The sequence below is a fragment of the Rhinatrema bivittatum genome, chromosome 10 (genome assembly GCF_901001135.1).
Source record: "Rhinatrema bivittatum chromosome 10, aRhiBiv1.1, whole genome shotgun sequence".
Taxonomy (NCBI): Eukaryota; Metazoa; Chordata; class Amphibia; order Gymnophiona; family Rhinatrematidae; genus Rhinatrema; species Rhinatrema bivittatum.
In genome coordinates this window covers 108,972,581-108,993,568 of record NC_042624.1, presented here as the reverse complement: position 1 = coordinate 108,993,568, position 20,988 = coordinate 108,972,581, and the positions used below count along the sequence as shown (strand labels likewise).

General features: G+C 42.7%; 1 protein-coding gene across 5 annotated transcripts in view; it reads right to left on the bottom strand.

The window, feature by feature from the left end:
* GLIS1 (GLIS family zinc finger 1) overlaps positions 1–20,988 on the bottom strand; it is a 293,185-nt gene that overhangs the window by 162,456 nt on the left and 109,741 nt on the right. For all 5 annotated transcript variants that reach the window (XM_029617934.1, XM_029617935.1, XM_029617936.1 and 2 more), the window contains one exon: positions 4,649–5,744. In XM_029617934.1, the coding sequence (XP_029473794.1) occupies positions 4,649–5,744 (1,096 nt within the window). The remainder of the gene's footprint in view (positions 1–4,648; positions 5,745–20,988) is intronic.

Genomic DNA, 20,988 nt, shown 5'->3' with positions numbered 1-20,988 from the left:
TTCATGCAGGACAGCTCATGGCTCATGACAGTAACCGTGCAGAATTTAGAATAATTGACGAGAGTCTTTTCAGAAGATGTCCAGGACTGACATATAATTGAGATGACCTGACAATAAGAGGAGGGCTACATTACAACTACTGCGGTCCCACCAGAGTCTCACCTTCAGATTGCCACCTGACACCGCTCGACCCAACCAAGCAGATTCAGTCCTGATTTTTCCCCTGCTGCATCTGTGGATTTGTGAATGAGACAAAACCAGGACCGGATCAATCTCTTTGGGTCGATAAGTGTTGGGCAGCAACATTGCCAAGTGCTAATAACGATCATGTTACAACATGAAAGCCTAACCATAGAAACATAGAAATGACGGTAGAAAAGGACCAAATGATCCATCCAGTCTGCCCAGCAAGCTTATGATAGTATCTGTCGTGCCATGCAGGTCACCCCCATGCTTATCAGTTTCCCAAACCGTAAAAATCAGGGCCCTCAGTTACTATCTGAATCCAATCCCCTGTTACCCCCGCCATTTAAGCAGAGAGCAAATGTTAAAGTTGCATCAAAAGTATCAGGCTTATTGGTTAAGGGTAGTAACTGCTGTACCAACAAGTTACTGCCATGCTTATTTGTTTCCCTAGACTGTAAAAGCTGGGGCCCTTGGTTGCTGTCTGAATATCATTCCCCCTTTTCCCCTGCCGTTGAAGCAGAGGGCAATGATGGAGTTGCTTCAACAATATCAAGGCTTATTGGTTAAGGGTAGTAACTGTCACAACATCAAGTTGCTCTCTTTTCTTTATTTCCATCCTCCAGCCTTTAGGGATCCACAGTGTTTATCCCATGCCCCTTTGAATTCTTTGACTGTTTTCGCCTTCACCACTGAAAAAGCGGAACCACTGAGGTTCCACATTCTGCATGGTAAGAAACGCATTCGGAAAGATCCACCTTAAGACAACAGCTAGAGGGAGCATAGCATTAGAAACCTATAACAACTAGGGCCTTAGCAAAACGACAGGCAGGTTTTCCACGCAGAGCAAATGCAGCCCCAGAGGAGTCTACAGGCTTAACAGCTCCAATCCTGTCCTCTGAAAACATGCACCCCTATTAAAGCAATTTTAAAATAAGAACGAGGCAGGAGGAATGACTGGGCAGGCACTCCACACATTTCAGGGGTTTCAGTATTTGCTCATATACAATTATTTATGAAGAAACGACGAAGAGAGTGGGATTTCATTAACCTTTTAACATTTCTAACAATAAAAAGAAATTGTCAGTAGTTTAAATTCTTCTGAGCCTGTTTCAGTGATTCTACAAGTGGTGTTTGGGCTTTTTCTGAACTTAAGGTACGAGGTGATGAATTATGCAGCAGATGGTGCCGTGTCTCTTCGGCTGCTGCCAGGGCAGCAGGGAGCATTCCTTGTTGCCCTTAACTCAAACCTCCAGTCGCTGGTGGCTAACAGTTGCCACGCAGCAGCCATTCCTAAGCCCCACAAAGGGGGGTGTGGGTGTGTGTGTGTGGGTGTGTGTGTGTGTGTGTGTTGTGAGTGTGTGTTGAGTGTGTGTATGTGTATGTGTGTTGAGTGTGTGTATATGTGTGTGTGTGTGTTGAGTGTGTGTGTGTGTATGTGTGTGTGTGTTGAGTGTGTGTATGTGTGTGTGTGTGTGAGTGTGTGTATATGTGTGTGTGTGTGTTGAGTGTGTGTGTGTGTGTGTGTGTGTTTTCATAGACGCAGAGTTTCCTTTCATGAATGCCCACCCCGTACCACAATGACGCTTATCCCAATATGAGCTGTGACAGAATGCCTCCATCCAGAAAGACCAAGCCTTACTACTAGATCTTGGATTTCTTTTTCACTTTTGTTTTATTTCCAAGACGTTTGCTGCAGGAATAACATCACCTTCTGATAAAGTCATTTCCTCTACCTCCCTCCTGATCATAATTGTTTATTTATCTCACGAGCTTCCACCTCAAATTCTCAAAACATTAGAAGTCCTGTGGGGATTTTTTGTCACAGACTTTTGTGTCTGTGTATTTACTTTATCACAGTACCATCCCAGTGCTGTATATGTAGCTGCAGGGTCTCTCTGATCAGAGACATACACTTGCCAGGCAGGCCTAAAGTCTCTGTGGCCATGCTCTGCACAGCCATGCGGAGGACCTGGCTTCCGTCTATAGGCCTTCTGCTTCCTGGATTGGTCAGAAGTGGGGATGCTGAAGATACAAAACCCCTGGAGTGGGGGGGAGGGGATGCAAACGCTGATACCTAGTGGCAGAACTCAGGAGTGCAGAGTTCCTGGTGCATGGCCCCTGACCCACGAGGGGAAGGGGGAATATCAAATAGAAGGGGGAAAATCCCCCCCCCCAGATAGTTGTAAATGAAGGCTTACAGTGACATAACCCAACAGAGGCTGGTCCTGATCCGGAAACCCAAAGAAGCAGGTGGAAACTGCTGGGCCGCTTACAAAAAAACCCAAGACGTGCAATACCGAAGCCAAAATAAGATGGTATAGCTTCTGAACCTGTAAGGAAGCAAAATGGGTAAGTCACAGGAACCCAAGAAAGTCCCAGCAAAAAATCCTTTAGACTCATCAAAGCTCAACCCTTAACATCTCACTCTGGATCCATGAGCTTCCAACGCCCACCCAGAGACCTACAAGGTTATGCTTAAAAACAAGCTGCCGTCCTGGGGCCAGAGTGAGACAAGTAAAGCAGGTCAGCTTTCACCTGCACAGTTTTCGACAGAGCCTGTCTTTTGGTCAAGGTTTCGGAAGGGATAAAATCTTGTGCAAAACACAGTCAGCACGTTTACCTGACCCTTAAATTCAGCCCCCAGGAAGAAAGGTCCCACAGTACTTTTTGTATTCCCCTAATTTTGCCTGCGAGTCTGAATTCTGGTACTCAGTACATCAAACAATCTCCTCCTGTTTAAGCAGAGCATTTAAGGAAAATGCTCTTGCTTTCTGGTAATAAAGAAACATCAAATCATGATGGCAGAAAACGACCATGTGGCCCATCCACATACACTGCTCAGCTCTACGATCGCTCCCGCTCCTCTCTGAGATCCCCAAGCTTGTCTCATGCTTTCTAAGGGTAACAAAAAGATGGATTGTGCTAGCTCTTTATATTCCATATACAAGATAAATCTCTGCATCTCTCTCTAACTGGACTTTAGCCTGTTCAGAGCCCAAATGACTTAATCTGAGCATAGTACAAATTTTACTTACTGCAGTACACAACCATTTTTGTTATGATTACTTAGCTGTAAAGGACCACAGCAAAAATATCCTTAGGTCCTAGCTTAAAAAGTAGGAGCATTCAGCCACCTCGATTTCTCAGTTGCCCAGATGTACATAACACTTAATTCATAGCCAAAACATTAATACATTGGCCTACCTAAAGCCTTCTTAATCTAGAAATAATATAATACACTTACAGGCAATTGGACGCGTGTTTTGGACGCGCGTTCATAACCCCCAATGCAAAACGGGGGTTAGCGCATCCAAAACACGTATCCAACTGAACGCATAGCTAATAGCGCTCATCTCATGTAAATTCATGTTGATGAGGCTATTAGCTATTTCACCCCCGATGCAAAAAAAATAAAAGTGTGCATCCAAAGCACACATTTTACTCTCAAAAATTAACGCCTGCCCCAGACCAGGCATTAATTCTTGAGGAGCCCCAAAAGTTTCAGAAAAGCAGAAAATACTGCTTTTCTGTAGTTCCTCCAACTTAATATCGTGGTGATATTAAGTCGGAGGAACCGAAAAAGGACATCCCAAAAAAAAAAAAAAAGCATGCCAGCAGTCAGGTTAGGAAAAGGGATGCTGAATTAACGAGTGTGCATTTTCCTAACCCGTAGCTGTGCACAGGTTAGGAAAACAGACGCTCGTAAAACTGAGCGTCTGTTTTCCTAACCCGCTGACAACCACCTCTCCTGGGCACCCGATGCTGAGGAGGTGCTAGGGATGCAAAAATCTTCCCTAGAACCTCCTTTTTACCGCGGCAGCCGATTTAAATATTAAATCAGGTGCCCGGGAGAGGTGGATCGGCGTGCGTTAAGAGAGTGGGCGCTCAATCATGAGTGCCCACTTAAGACATGCCGATATTGCATCTGCCTGGATAAACCACGAGTGCACCATAAATTTCACTTTAAGTTCTTTGTTCAATTTTTCATTTTATTTTTGTATAAATCAATATTATGATCCTCCTTCTGTCTCATGTGCTGTATAAATCTCAGATGTTTGCCCTAAGGATTCTGTTTGTTATTATTGATACAGAGGAATGAGAACTGAATTTAATTTCTGTGTTTTAAGTTTCAAGAAGCAAACATGCATCACCCAAAATATCAATCACTCTTGTAGCCTGTTGACTCACCAAAGCTTGCTTTGACCAACACTTCAATCAGCAGTAGGAAAAATAAACCATGAAATTAAATGCTAGCCACATAAATCTGATGCAACTGAATATCGTGTCTAAACACTACAATACTTGTTACCAGGTTCTCTCCTTTGCATTGGTGTTCTTTCCTAATTCTTCTGGAACTGCTGCATGCTAAGTTACAGGAAACCACACAAGTTAAATAGAAGGGATGCTGAAAAGAAGTTACAGTGTATGACAATGTGACTTGAAACAGTTGGCCCGGACTTACCATGCATTTGTTGGGCTTTTCTCCAGAATGGACCCTCATGTGAATCAGCAATTTGTAGCGAGCGTTGAAAGGTTTGTACCGACGAACACAGCCTGCCCAAAAACAAGTGAAATCCTCCCCCTTGCGCTGGTCAATATGCGTCTTCTCTATGTGCCTGACCAGTTCTTCTTGTTGCTCATACAAGGCGTTGCAATCAATCCATCGGCAAACCTGCTTACCATTGCCGAGCTCTAGCTCATCGCCTTCGTTGGGCTGAAGGGACTTTGGGGACATGCAGACATGTAAATTAGGCAAAGTCCCTTGAGTATGGCTTAACCGCTGGTGTGAATGATAAGGGGGCGGCAGTCCTTGGTGGTGTTGAAAGAGATCGGCATTAGATGGGAAGTCGCCTATTGGCTCCTGCTTTAAGAAGCTCCCTTTCTGCCTGCTGTCTGAAGCCCCTTGTTGAGTGACCGTCCCACTCATCAGGAGGCTAAGGTTTACATTTTCCTCTGCTTGCTGCATCTGTAGCTGCTCGCAGTCCCTTCTGGTGTGCTCCGTGGAAACAGGTATGAGACATGCTGTGGGAGAGGGCAGACCGTGAAGGTTCCCAGGCTGTGTGCAAGACTGGGGACGAGAGGCTTTCGGAACACCGTGACCACCGAACCCCACGGGAAGAGAGGGAATGCTGGCCGAATTAGTCCGCAGCCCATTCACACAGGTGACCAGCGATGTCTGTGATGTATGAATGATGGCCGTAATATCGATTCCTTCAGCTGAAGATGGCACGACAGATATGCATCTCTTCTTCAGGTTGCTGGACTGCAGCCTGGCTGTATGCGGAGGACTGCCAAGTGATAACGAGCCTGGGGAGGAGTTATGTTCGTTATTAAACAAGAATGATGAAAGTGAACTTGTAAAGCTATTATTCATTAGGTCTATCTCAGGATGTAGGTTTGTAGAGCCTCTTATCTCACTTTCATCAGTAATCCTTCCGTTTGCATAAAGCTCTGCTAGAACTTTATAATCACTCTGACTCTCCTGTTTGATGTGCTGAGCAGAGCGGCTCCCGTTCGTGCACGGAGTAACACAGTTCGAGTCTTGAAACCTTGATGACCTGTAATACAGTTCATAAACTTCACTCTTTGGTGCATTTTATAAGGTTGTTTTTTTTTCTTTTTTAATGTTTAATTTGAATGCAAGAAGCAACATTCATTAAGCTCTTGGAGAATAAAAAAAATCTACTACCTAATTTTGTTAACAAATGTACAACAAACGTTTAAATGCCAACTTTGCAACACCACACATGCAGCGTCATCCTGGACTGATATCTACCTGGTGAAGTCCTGCCTTTCTAGACTAAATGACTGATACACGATTCAGTAAACCTGGCACACATGTGAATTCCTCTGGATACCAAAGCTTGATTAGTACACACTCAAGTTACGTCCCGCAAAGTAAGTCTTAGACTGAATGTTATACAAGTTCAACTCTGCTACAACTGCTACAAACCCCCTTATATAGCAAAGCACATTTGTCAGCTTCCAACCTGTTAGGTCACTTTATCCACAATGAGACTTTCATTAGTTTTTCGTTTATTTATTTATTTATTTTTTACTCACTCTTACACATCCTTCATCAAAATCTTCACATTCAAAGTTGATGTAGTGACTTCAAAGCCTCAGATGGAAACAACAGTGGTAATAATAATAATAATAATATTCAATAGCTTATAATCTGAGACTCTGGAATCAAATCCCTCATTCAAAATGAAATTCTTTCATCAAGCTCCTGGAACAGTGATGTGTGAAAAGTAAATGCAGTTAAGAAGAAACAAGAGCGTGTCATGGCCTAAGAAGAAAGGACTTGGCCCGGGAAGCATTGCTAAGATGTGAGCAGCCAGCTCCCTCGGTTGCTGGCTGGGGCAGTCGTGTGGAATGCACTGGCATTCTGAGTTGACAGGAGCTCCAGGATATTTATACTGATCTAGCAGGTGCTTTACCTTGTTACCTGGAATACGCCGGCTCACTTTGCTGATCTGGCTTCTCTTGGCAGAAGCACAGACAGACTCACGAATAAGCAGGAAAAATGCAGCCTTGCATTATAATTTCTTCTTTCTCGCACAAAGCCCAGACTTCATAACAGAATCCAGTTCTTTCACTATTATTTAATGGGAAAGGATTGCTATGGCAAGGAAAATAAGCAACACTTCCTGGCATTTTTGTGTATAATGCTGTCTAAGCACCCCTTCCCTTTGGATACACTTATGCCAGACCATAACCATTGCTATCAGCAAATAAGTGACAACCAAGCGCACTGGAAAGCAGCAACGTGCACAAGCAAAACTGCCAGTCGCAGAACTTTACAGAAACACGAGAACTGCACTCTGGCGCGCGCAGGACAGGGCTGGCTCAGTGGCAGAGTGGAGCGGAGCTGGGCTCAGTTCCAGTTGAATCGGAACCAGTCTTTACTGGAGCTATAATGCTATGAGTCTTCCTCCGTAAATACTCTGGTTATTTCCCCCTGCCCCTCCCTATGTTTAACTCACCTACACATAGTCCAGATGCTGCAGTTATGGTCCTTATACAGGGGCCCCAGGCCATGGCTTGCTCTGGTGTCTGGTATGTATGAATGCCCGAGCCTAGCTGGTAGGTTTTGAGACGCCCTCTCCTGGGGGCTGTAGCTGCTCATTTTGTACGGCAAAACGATTCGAGTGCAGGAGGTCGTTCCCGGACCCCCGCTGGACTTTTGGCAAGTCTTGTGGGGGTCAGGAGGCCCCCCCCCAAGCTGGCCAAAAGTCCCTGGGGGTCCAGCGGGGGTCCGGGAGCGATCTCCTATGCTCCTGACGTCGGGGGACAAAAAACAAAATGGCGCCGGTGCTACCTTTGCCCTGTCATATGACAGGGCAAAGGTAGCGCCGGCGCCATTTCTACAACGCACCGGAGGCCCGAGAGTAAAAGATCACACTGGGACCCCCCCCCCCACTGGACCCCAGGTAATTTAAGGCATTTTGGGGGGGTTCGGGAGGGTGGGGGATTTATTTTAAAGGGTCAGGGTGGATTTTAGGGTTGTTTTAGTGTGCCGGTTTTCCCGCCCTCCCCCTTCCCCTCCCCCTTCCCCCGATTTACGATTTTTGACGATAAATCGGGGGAATTCCTATTAAATATCGCCTCTAACGATTTTTGACGATTTAAAATATATCGGACGATATTTTAAATCGTCAAAAAACGATTCACATCCCTATTAGATAGTGCTGGGGAGGAGCCGGCTGTCTTGGTACATGTGGTACCAATGAAATAGGAAAGTGGGAAAGTGTAGGAAGGAGGCTCTGGAAGCCAAATTTAGGATTTTAGGTAGAAAATTGAAATCCAGAACCTCCAGGTAACATTCTCAGAAGTGCTCCCCATTCCATGTGCAGGACCCCAGGGGCAGGCAGAGCTCCAGAGTCTCAATGCGTGGATGAGAAGATGATGCAGGGAAGAGGGTTTTAGGTTTGTTAGGAACCAAGAATTATTCTGGGGCAGGCTTTTATGAAAGGATGGGCTCCACCTTAACCAGAGTGGAACCAGGCTGCTGACTCTAACCTTTAAAAAGGCGATAGCACAGCTTTTAAACTAGATGATGGAGGAAAGCCAATAATCTCTCAGAAGTGCAGAGTTCAGAATGTTGTATCTTTGAAGAATACTAAGAGAACATGGAAATTAGGGCATCCTACTAGAGAGGTTGTAATAAATGCCAAAGTGGACCAGGTGTATTTAAGTAAAGGCAGAAAGATTCTGAATTACCCCTGTCAACTAATGAGCAGATTGTTAATACAAACAAAAACATATTTTGAAATGTCTGAATACAAATGTTAGAAATCTAAATAATAAGATGGGAGAATTAGAGTGTATAGCACTGGATGAAGAGGTAGATATAATTGGCATCTCAGAGACCTGGTGGAAGGAGGATAACCAATAGGACACTGTGGTACCAGGGTACAAACTGTGTCGAAATGATAGGATGGATCAAATTGGTGATCCATCTTATCACTATATGTGAAAGAGAGCATTGAGTCAGATAGGATAAAAATTCCACATGAAACAAAATGCAATGTTGGATCTTTATGGATAGAAATTCCAGGTGAAAAGATAGATACAATAGTAGTGGGGGTATATTATTGCCCACCTGGCCAGAATGAACAAACAGACAATGAAATGCTAAGAAAAATTATGGAAGTTAACAAAATCAGCAAAACAGTAACAATGGGTGATTTCAATTACCCCCGTACTGAATGTCACATCAGAACATGCTAGAGAGGTAAAGTTCCTGGATGAAATAAATTACTTCTTCAGGGAGAAGCTGGTACAAGAATCAAGAGGGGGAAACTATTTTAGACCTAGTCCTTAGTGGAACACAGAATTTGGTGCGAGAGGTAACAATGTTGTAGCTACTTGGTAATAGTGATCACAACATAATCAAATTTGACCTAATAACTGGAGAGAGGGTCCTGCTTGGGTGACAGTCTGTTCAGGGCTAAGGTTAAGGGACAATGGACTTTATGACGGACCGCTGTACTACACTGCAAACTCTATGCATTGCCACACACGAGCAACCGCAGCCTGTGAAATGGTTTCAGCTCACTTTCCAGAAGAGACAGTCTTATTACCAACAGAAGCACCTTTTTGATAGAGAGGAACCCAGTAACAAAAATCAATGCTATGTGATTGCAAGTCAAAAACCCCAGACTTGACCATGCAGCCGAAAACTTATTTTTGACTCCCTACAGAGAGTGCAGCCTTTGTCCCAGTCTCATAAGAACATAAGAACATAAGAAATTGCCATGCTGGGTCAGACCAAGGATCCATGAAGCCCAGCATCCTGTTTCCAACAGAGGCCAAACCAGGCCACAAGAACCTGGCAATTATCCAAACACTAAGAAGATCCCATGCTACTGATGCAATTAATAGCAGTGGCTGTTCCCTAAGTAAATTTGATTAATAGCAGTTAATGGACTTCTCCTCCAAGAACTTATCCAAACCTTTTTTGAACCCGGCTACACTAACTGCACTAACCACATCCTCTGCCACATTCACACATTTCACCAATTTGTGAGGGTAGATAATGTCAGACTAATGGGTCCTTCACATAGCAAAGCAGAGGTTCAGACTAAGATTCAAAGAAGTCCCACCAAACAGACCTCTAAGGAGGACCAATAAGATTACAAGGTCTTGAAAGCAAAAATCTCTACTTTACTCCATCAAAGTCCATCAGACCCAAGAGAAAGGGGACAGGGTTTTACTCCAAATGCTTCCTAATTCTGTCAACCATAAACTTCCCCAAAAACTCCCCTCTGTACCTCATGAGAGGCATTTTACTCTTTATCTGTGCAATCTCCTTTGGGGGAAGAACCATCCTGTCAAACCAATAAACCACATATATCCCCTAAACCTTCTCTGAACCTCCTGCTGCTAGAAGATTTTCAATATTAAGACACAGACACTACAATACACCTCCAGTGGTCAAGTAGGGGCTACACAAACAATCAAATAGTCATATATCTACATAAATGAATTTGGCTCAAGGAGAGATCAGATGCCCTGTATAGCACGGGATACCTTATCTGTACACTGGAGACAGGGTCTTCTTGATTATTATCTGCCCATACTGCGCATATCCAGGATCATGGCAAAGCTGAAGCAGAACTGTGGAATCATGATCCTCATGGTCCCAAATGAGGCCCAGGCAGGTGTGGCTTCCATGACTTCTCCCACTGTTGTCAGTGAAGCTAGATCAGATGAAGCCATCATTAACACTAGTCTCTAAGCATGGTGAAGGGAGAGCGCGCCTACATTCCATCATTTCAGTGCTAGCTCTAACAGCCAGGATGTTGAGAGAACCATAGTTGCTATGTACAGATGCTCTTACTCAGTGTCCAGAGTTCTCTTAGCAGCAAGAAAACAATCCACTAGGCATTCCTCTGTATCAGAGTGGAAGAGATTCACAAATTGGTGTACAGAGAAGGGATTACCTATCTTCTCTTTTATAGTCCAGTGTTTGATAAACTATATACTTATCAAATTCTGGGCTAAAAACAAACTCAGTATGGCAGGGAAGCCAGTTTTCAAACATCTTTTAGACTCTAGTTTCATGAAGACCTTTTGACATTTAAAGCCACTCATCATAACATGGAACCTCAGTATGGTCCTGTTGCATCTAATGGAACCACCATTCAAACCAACTGACACGTCCTCAAGTATCTGACCATGAAGATGAATTTCTTCAAAACAGTCCCTTCAATGAGGAGGATTAGTGTACTCCAAATACTAGTCACCTATCCTGCTGTATACAAGGTTCTTCCCCTACAGGGTAGCTTTGTGTATACAACCAAATATATTGCCAAATGTAGTCTTGAATTTAATTTAAATCAGGAAATTAACCTACCCACCTTCTTTCCTAAACCATATATGCTACCAGAATAGGGGCAGTTACATACACTAGACTAGATCATAAAAGAGCTTTGTCCTATTTGGATAGGGCAAAAGAAATCAGAACATCTACATAGTTATTTGCCTCCTATGACCCAAATAGAGCAGGAAGACCTATGAATAAATGCACAGCAGTTAACTGGATCTCAGTATATTCATCTGCTATCAAGAAGCAGGCCTCTAAATGTAGGGCCATGTATATGCTCATCAGGTCAGGGTAATGGCTACTTCCACAATGTATACTGCATCAACCTCTCCAAGAAATTTGTAAGGCAGCCACATGGAATTCAGTGCACACTACTGCATCCCACTACTGTCTAGAGGCTGACTCCTGTCAGGACAACTTTGGTCAGTCAGTTCTCAAACATCATTTTAAACCATAGATGATTAAAACTTTTCCTGCAATCACCCAAATTGTGGGTTATCTTGTGGAGAATGAATGGTAGGGGTCATCAAGCAATCCTTTATTCAGGAGTCCCCACATGTGGGACTGTTCATGATCCTGCTTATCAATGGACAAAGCAAAGTTGCTTACCTGTAATTGGTGTTCTCCGTGAACAGTCCCACATTCCCTCCAAGCTCCCATAGAGTTTAATCATTCTTCATGTCATTATCTTTGACATAGACTGAGAGGACTTTGCTGAGAACTGTTTGGTGCAGTGCCTACCATACACGTACAAACCTTTCAAGGCTTCTAGCCAATGAGCAGACATTCTTTGTAAATGGTGCCATGAGATGACATCATGTGATGCTGTGCAGGAGGTGAGATATAATTCCATCTCTCTCTGGCCCACCTCAACCTTGATCCACCCTCATCCGACTGAATCAGCAAATTTCATACTCTCAAATGGGAGACAGTGTTAAAGATAGTTCTAGCTTTCTGTTATTAGCTTAAGTATGTTGGCTTGGTTAGCAAAAAAGGAAAAAGAAAACGAGAAAGGCAAGCCAAAAGAATTCAAGATGGTGGAGGAGCGGCCCAGCATACAGAAAAACTCGAATAAGGTGGTGGCAATTACCGAATTAAAAATAATGATAATAGAAGCATTGGAGCCTGAGCTCAAAAAGATTTTGGATAAGTTGGATGGGGTATCAGCAACCCTGGTGGATTTTGAGAGGAGATTCGCAGAGGTGGAACAGTGAGTATTGGATATACAAGATGGTCTGCAGACCACCCATGCGGATGTAACAGCACTCAGTCCGGCAGTAAATAAACAAGACGAGCGGCTAGAAGATCTGGAAAACAGATCTCGCCGCAATAATCTCCATTTGATTGGCTTACTAGAGTTACTGGGGGAGTAGGAACTTTTAGGCTTTCTGTAAATGTGGTTACATTGTGAATTAATGCTAACTAATGTGCATGGAGAACTGTGTATTGAGAAGGCTCACCGATTAGGTCAGCACCGGGATAAAATGGAGCAGCCATGTGCAGTGATTGCACGAGTGCTAAACTATGCACATAAAGCTGAGATCTTATAGGCTGTAAGCACTGGTTAACAGGTAAGCCATTATGGGAAGAAAATCTTGGTTTTCAGGATTATTCAGCGAAACGCTCAGCACAATGGCAGGAATTTGCTCCACTGTGTTAAAAGCTGTTTTCAATGGGTATTTGATCTGCTTTGATATATCTGGCTAAGCTTCGGATTTCTCAAAAGGGGTCAAGTGGTTTGTATCAATACAAGAGGAAAGAAGCAAGAAGAAGCTGCATGAAATGATCTGCCAGCATCTATTAGGTCATGAGTGAGACCATCATGTACTGATAGTTGGTATCAGCACCTAAGTCATGGCTGCAGTTATGTCCATGGCTTGGTTGGGTGGCCAAAGGTATCACACAGTTACAGCAGGTCCTGGGGAGAGATGGACATATCTGGACCTTCCAGGACTTGAAGGATCAATATGGCCTGCAGGATGTGAGTTATTTTTCCTACATACAACTAAAATATTATGTAGCATCCTTTGCATTGAAAGACCTGGATATTTCCTTTTTGGAGAGCTTTATTCTGCCAGAAATATCTAAAATCTCCCTAGCCAGAATCAACAAGGCTATACGGAAATACATTCCGGAGGTTCAGTTGGAAGTCACCTTTGAATGTTGGCCACGTGAGTTGGGTTTTACGATTACTGAGCGTATATTGCTGTGTGGTCTTGTATATTTCTGATTGCTAGACTACTGAACAAAGCCTTACTAAGTAAGAACCATACAGTTTTAAACATATAAAGGAGCTCTCGGGGAATATGTACATATGAGAAATGCAACACAAATTTTTCAGAAGAGCTTATATATCACAAGCCCACACATTTAAGGTGGGTATTTCCAATTCTGAGCTGTGCAATAAATGCAAGCTAGAAACAGGTACTTTAACCTATAAATTTTGGACTTGCTTAAAGATTCAGTCATTTTGGTCTAAAGTGGCCCCTTATATGTCGAAGATGATAGGCTATAGGATACCATTGACTCCGACAGCCTTATTATTTGAACACTTTCCCCCCTCTGCTATTCAAAACCAGTGGCAACAAGCTGTTCATTAGGAAGGCCTGTGTGTTGGGTAAGAAGACTATCCTTGTGCAATGAAGGGAGGATCAAAGCCCATCCTTCTGGCATTGGCGGAACTTACTGCATGACATGATGTAAATGGTTAATAGGCCCATTACTTACTTTCAAAAAACAACAGTTGTTCTTGGCTACCTGGAAGAAATATATTCAGACTTTAACCCCCAGTATGAGAAGTGTAATATTGAAAAGTGTTCCGTGAATGTGTTTGGGTGGGGCTGGATTCAGTGATTAAGTGATAGTAAGGAAAAGAGGAGTTTATTATTTGAGTATGCTGAACAAAGATTATTTAGGGGACAGGGTTAGGGATGGGGAGGAGAAGTTGGAGTGTAGGAAATTTCAGGTGTAATAGTGGGTTGGGTTTGGGATTTCAGGGATAAGGGATAGGAGGTGGGTTTAACCAAAAAGGGGAAAAATATGGCGGTTTATATTTTTGCTATTACTTTTGGAGTGCATAACAAACACTGTACTTTAAAGGCTTTAGTCACTGGTTTATTGTTATCAATTAAAAGCTTTAAACCTTCAAGTAAATACTTTTGCTTTATCTATTGCACAACTAAGCTGTTGGTTCAATAACTTTCCTACACTGTTATGAGAGTGCCTCTCACATAATAAAGACTGTCACGTGTCATTACTGGGTGACATGCACATTAGTTTTACCCAAGAGCTAGCTTCTAATAGACACACTGCTGTTACTGGGGGTGGATCCTTGGACCGAGACGAGGTTGACACTACCTGCAGGGAGGAGCCCTGCAGGTCCTCGTCATCGGCTGGCAGAGCTGGCTGGTGTGGAAACCCCACAGGACCTTCACCAATACCAGACCTCGTTCCCCGGGGGTTGAGCCCTTGGGTACCGGGGCCGGCTGGACTTAGGCACAGGTCTCCAGAAGCAAAGAATCCCATGAAGGACAGAAGGCACGAGCATAGTCAAGGTATTCTAGGGTCAGGGCAGGCAATGATCCAGCGAAGACCGGGAGACATACCAAGAGTCGAGGCAGGTGGCAATCCAGCGAAGTCCAGGGAGACTGAGTTGGGAACATGGAGTCGGGAACACGGAGTCAGGCAACTAGCTACTCACAAGGAGCTCGACCTGTTGCTGAGGCAAGAACTGCAGGAAGGGACTGACTTAAGTAGTCTGGAGAGCTGACGTCATCAGAGAGGGCCGCAGGAATGTTTTCGCCACGGGCCCTTTAAATTCTGCAGAGGCGCGAGCATGCACCTAAGGAATTGCTAGCAGGGCCGAACGGCGGCAGCATGGGTGACGGCTCCAGGCCGTGAAGAAGCTCAGCGTTGGCAGTGGATCCCTGCCGCTGCGAGGACGTTGTGGCATCAGGAAAGTGAGACCAGCTGCAGAGCTCCACAGCCGACAAGCGCAACAACTGTAGTCTAATTAGAATAATCTCCAATTATTTAATAAGCAAACTCACAAATCTGCAGTTACAGTTATGGAAGAAAGTGCTTTAGGGTATTAGATGCAATTTTCAAAGAGCAGGCAAGGCATTCTGCTTCACATTTTCTCAGCCAAATCTGCTTTCTAACCAATTTGGAAATACAGAAAGACTTTAACTCAAAGTGCGGGAGATTATTATTTCTTTTAACAGACCCCTTCGTGTCTTATGATTAGCCAAATATTTGTACATGAGGACAACTGCGGTGATGAGGATATTAAAGCTTTTTTATAAATGACAGCTAGAATTTCCTTCAAGTATGAAAAACATGAAGTGACAATTACATTGCGTAACTCAACCAATTAAACCAGCTGGAGAATTATTCTTCTTTCTGGGATAGATTAGTCATCCTAAATGAAATCTCCAAGGAAAAAGAAAGCAGTAGAAGCATGGAGCAAGCTCTGAATTTGCTGCAAAGGGGCAGGAGATACAGAAATACTGTGTTCTGCACATCAGTGGTGGATTTGGGAAATCCTTCCCATTTGCATTGCTTTTTGTCGGAGGAAGCTATTCTTTCTTTGAACATAGTGGGGGAAGGAGAATCATGCCTGGACAACAGAATGGTTCAAAATGACCTGCACAAATTTAAACTGTTTACATCTCTGTAAATACACCACAATCAATAAAGCAAACCAGAAATTGCGCTTAACAGCAACTGAGCTCCATGAGCTGCAACCACCACGTATTCTGCTATCTCCTGCAAATCAGTTAAATGCACGTAAGACTCAAAGACAACAGAACATGAGTGTGAGGATCACTTCACTTGGTAACATGCCTGCCTGGTGCGAAGACAGCAAACCTCACTATAAGATTTTAGAGAGTGCTGGAGAGGATCTGGCTGTCGTGATACATGTAGGTACCAATGACATAGGAAAGGGCAGGATGGCGTTCTGGAGGGTAAATTTAGGATCTTAGGTACAAAATTGAAATCTAGAACCTCCAGGGTTGCATTCTCAGATATGCTCCCTGTTCCAGGACCCAGAGGCAGGCAGAGCTCCGGAGTCTCAATACATAGATGAGGCAATGGTGCAGGGAAGAGGGTGTTAGATTTGTTAGGAACTGAGGAACATTCTGGGAAGAGGGAGCCTATTCCAACTGGATGGACTTCATCTTAACCAGAGTGGAACCAGGCTGCTGGCGCTTTTATAAAGGAGAAAGAGCAGTTTATAAACTAGAACATGGGTGAAAGCAGACAGTCACTCAGCAGTGAATGGTTTGGAGGGAGATATCTTCAAAGGATACTGGAAAATCAAGTAAGTTAGAATATCCCAGTAAAGAGGTGATTGTAAAAGGTGATAAAACCCAGATGTATTTAAATAGAGTACATAGATAAAAATAACTTCAAACTAACTGTATCATCTGATCATAAACAGATTGTGGGTACATATAAAAACAGAAATACAAATACAACTACTTTAAAATGTCTGCATGCAAACATCAGAGGTCTGAAATTTAAGACTGGAGAGTTAGAATGTATGGTGCTGAAGGAAGACATAAAAAGAATCTCAGCACCTGGTGGAAGGAGGATAAGCAATAGGATACTGTGATACCAGGGTACAAATTGTATTGACATGACAGGGCAGATAAAATTGGTTGGGGGTGGTACTATATGTTAAGAATGGTATAGACTCAAGCTGGATAAATGTTTTATAGGAGACAAATTGCACTCTGGAATCCTTATGGATAGAAATTCCAAGGGTAAAAGGGAAGAGTATAGTAGTGAGGGATATGCTACCACTCATCTGGCCAGGAAGCAAAATGCTAACAGAGATTAGTTAGTAAAATGGGCAACACTATAATAATGGAAGGCATCAATTACCTTAGTATTGATTGGGTAAATGTCACATCAGGACATGCAAGGAAGGTAAAGTTCCTAGATGCCATCAATGATTGCTTCATGCAGCCATTAGTCATGGAATTGATGAGAGGATACTATATCAGATCTAGTTCTCAGAATCTAATTTGCTGACCTGGTGCAAGAGATAAAGGTGGTGGATCTACTTGGCAACAATGATCATAATGTAACAATCACTAGAGAGTGAAAACTAAGGAAAACTACTGCAGTAGCATATAACTATAAAAAGGGAATCTATAATAAAGTGAGGAAATTTGTTAGAAAAAAACTGAAAGGAGCAGTCCACAAGGTTAAAAACTTGCTGGAGGCATGGATGCTGTTTAAAATTACAATTTTGAAGTTCAGTCCTTGAAGAAAACCAAATGACTGCTGACGTGGTTTAATAGTAAGGGTGAAAGAGGCAATTAAAGCCAAAAGGGCATCATTTAATAAAATGGAAAATAGACCCAAATAAGGAAGACCATAAACTATGGCAAGATAGATGCAACAAAAGTAATTAAGCGGACTAAGAGAGATTCTAAAAAGAAGCTTGCCATAAGGGTAAAAACAAGTACTTTTCAAAGTACATTCAAAGCAAAAAGCTGTATGGAAGTCAGCCGTGTTGCTAGATGAAAAAGGGGTAAAAGGAATGGTCATCTGGGACAAGGAAATAGCAGAAAACTAAAGTAATTCTTTGCTTCTGTCTTTACCGAGGAGGATATCGGGACTATACCCACACCAGAAACATTTTTTGATGTGATGACTGAGTGATTAGATGGAATCACTATGAAACTGGAGGACATAACTCAGATTGACAGACTAAAGAATAATAAATCACTAGAACTGGATGGTATTTACTCCAGAGTTCTGAAGAAACTAAAAAATGAAATTGTAGACCAGTTTCTGGTGATTTGCCATCTATCATTTAAAACAACCATGGTACCAGAAGACTGGAGGGTGGCCAATGTGACGCCAGTTTTTAAAAAGGGCTCCAGGGAAGATCTGGGAAACTATAGGACTGTGAGCCTGATGTCGGTGCCAGGCAAAATGTTCAAAACTGTTCTTAAAAACAAAATTACTGACCAAAAGAACAGACATTGTTTAATGGGGAAGAGTCAACATGGGTTTTGCAAAGGGAAGTCTTGCCTTACCAATTTATTAGATTTTTTTTGAGGGGTAAATAAACATGTGACCAAAGATGAGCCATTTGATACAGTGTATTTGGATTTTCAGAAGGCATTTCACGAAGCCTCATGAGAGACTCCTTAAGAAATGAGGAAGTCATGGCATCAGAGGCAGTGTCCTATTGTGGACTGGTAAGAGGATAAAAGACAGTAAACAGATGGTAGAATTTAATGGTCAGTTTTCTGAATGGAGAAAGATTGTTAGTGGAGTGCCCCAGGGGTCTGTACTGGGACTTATGCTATTTGACATATTCATAAATGATCTGAAGAAAGGAACGCCAAATGAGGTGATCAAATTTGCAGATGACACAATTTTTTTGAATCGTTAAAACAGCAGCAGACTGTGAAGAACTGCAGAAGGACTTTATGAGACTAGGAGACGGGCTTTTAAATGGCAGATTCAAATTAATGTGGACAAGTGCAAAGTAATGCATGTAGGGAAAAATAATCCCAACTCCAGGTACATGATGCTGGGTTCTATGCTAGGAGTCACCATCCAGAAAAAGAAGTCCTTGTGGACAATACCTTAAAACTTTGACTGAGTGTGTGGTGGTGATAAAAAAAAAGGCAATTAGAATCTTAGGAATTATTTGGAAAGGAATAGAGAACAAAAATGCAACCATACCTCAAGTACTGTGTGCAGTTCTGGTCGCCCCATCTCAAAAGAGGAATAGCTGAACTAGGAAAGATACAGAAAAGGATGACAAAAATAATAAAGGGGATGGAAAAGCTCTCTTATGGAGAAAGGCTAAACAGATTAGGGCTCTTTAGCTTGGAAATTGGTGGAGTGAGATTGAAATTTTATAAAATCATGAACGGGGTGGAATGGGTAATGGTTATTTACTATTTATTTCAAACAATACTAGCACTAGGGGGACTCTCCATGAAACTAGCAACTGGCAGATTTAAAACAAATTGTAGGAAGTATTTTTTCACTCAGTGCACTATCAAGCTATGGAATCAGTTGCCAGAGGATGTGGTCAAGGCAATTAACAGTGGGGCTCCAAAGAAGATTGAACAAATTCCTTGTATAGTGCATAAAGCACACACAAGAATAAGTATAATGCAAAGGGATAATGCTTGATACAGAGATGTAGAAAAGCCTGTGTTTAAAGAAGGTTTAATCCCACACAGAGGAACAAAAGGGTTAAATGGGATCGCACACGGAGGAAAGGTGCTTAATGCAAAAGTGCAGGAAAAGCCTCTCTGTGTTAAAAAAAAAAAAAAAAAAGCTGTGAATTCTTTCTGCTCCTGCTGTTATACTGATTAGTGCTTCCTGCTGCTTTGAAAACTCTGTGTAAAAACTGCATGGCTGTGTAAACAAATACAGGCACAGCAGCACTACTTTTAATTAAGTTCTCATTACTGTGAGAAAATGAGCAAGCGAGTACACGTTTATTTTTTATAATTCTATAATTCTATACAGTATATTGCTGGAAATAGAATAGATCAGTAACTGCAGCAGAAAAGGGCAACATGGTGAAACCAGGAATTGGGACACAGGGACAAGCGGGGAAGCAAATGCCAGAGACAGGAAAAGAAGGGCGTGCAATTGTGTGTCACCCGAATGAAAGAGAGAGAGAGTAGGGACTGACAACATGAAGAGCTTTGTGATGAAAGAGGGACAGGCTAGGGCCAGGGTGATATGCCCAGCAAGTATAAAAGACTGTGATGAGAAACAGGAAACTGAAGAGCTAACAAGTCATCAAACTGAAAATGCAACTTGTACATGAAAGCCTTCCCAGTGCTGCCGTATGATTCCCACCCCTGTGCAGTGACTCTTCACCTGCCTGACCAATCAATTCAGAGATTTCTCAGGGAAGTAAAACTGCCACCAATTTGTACATAGCTCAGCTTAGCTTTTTATACACTTTACTATTTGTGTTTTATAAAATGCTCTTTTATAATCTATTATATTGTTGCTAAAAGAAATATATAATTATCTTTTCCATCACTACCCTCTCTGAGTATTTTTGCTATTTATATAGGACTATAACAGAAAAGAAAGGGGGGAGGGTAGATGAATCCATGATTGGTTCTCATAAGCTGACACATTAGACACTGCAGGTGCTCACACCAGAACCTTCAGCATAAGTACGGAATTGGGCAAAACCGGACGGATTTTCAAACCAACGCACAACATATACCTAAAGTAAAGGCCATAAACAGTTATTAGCCATGTAGACTTGGGAATGCCTCACATATTCCTGGGAGTGAGATACAAGAAGTAGATCAATTGTTGGGGTTCTCATGGGTAATTGTGATCCAGACTGGCCACTGTCAGAGGTAGGATGCTGGGCTAGATGGATCTTGATCTGATCCAGCAAGGCATTTCTTATGTTCTTATGTCATTTACATCACATTGTTTATCCCTGTGGTACTTAGCTATAGGGACACACTAAGCTGGCAACAGCAGGATGACAGAAAGACCAAGAAATAGGCAAGCTGAAGAAGCAACAGAAAGAAGCCAAGAGATACACTGAAAGCATGAAAAGATAAGGTTCCATTTAGTAGCAGAGACTGATAGGTGGTCAAAGCTTCTGCTTCTTCCTGCAGATTTATTCTGAGGTTTCATTTTTTGAATAATGCTGGAATCCAAACACAAGGGAATTTTCACCATTACCTGCTGCTTTATCATAATAGTACCTTCTCATGTTCTCTTACACATAATCCTCTTTTTTGTCCTGGGAATCAAATAAGGAATGAAATGGAGGAAGGTAATTTTTCTGTGCATTACAGTATTCTGATCTCCTGTATAGGGATATCTGTGCAGGGGGGTTACACGCGCCGGGCCTATTTTCAAAAGGCCCGGCGGTGCGCGTAAAGCCCCGGGATGCGTGTAAGTCCCAGGGCTTGCAAAAAGGGGCGGGGGCGTGGTTG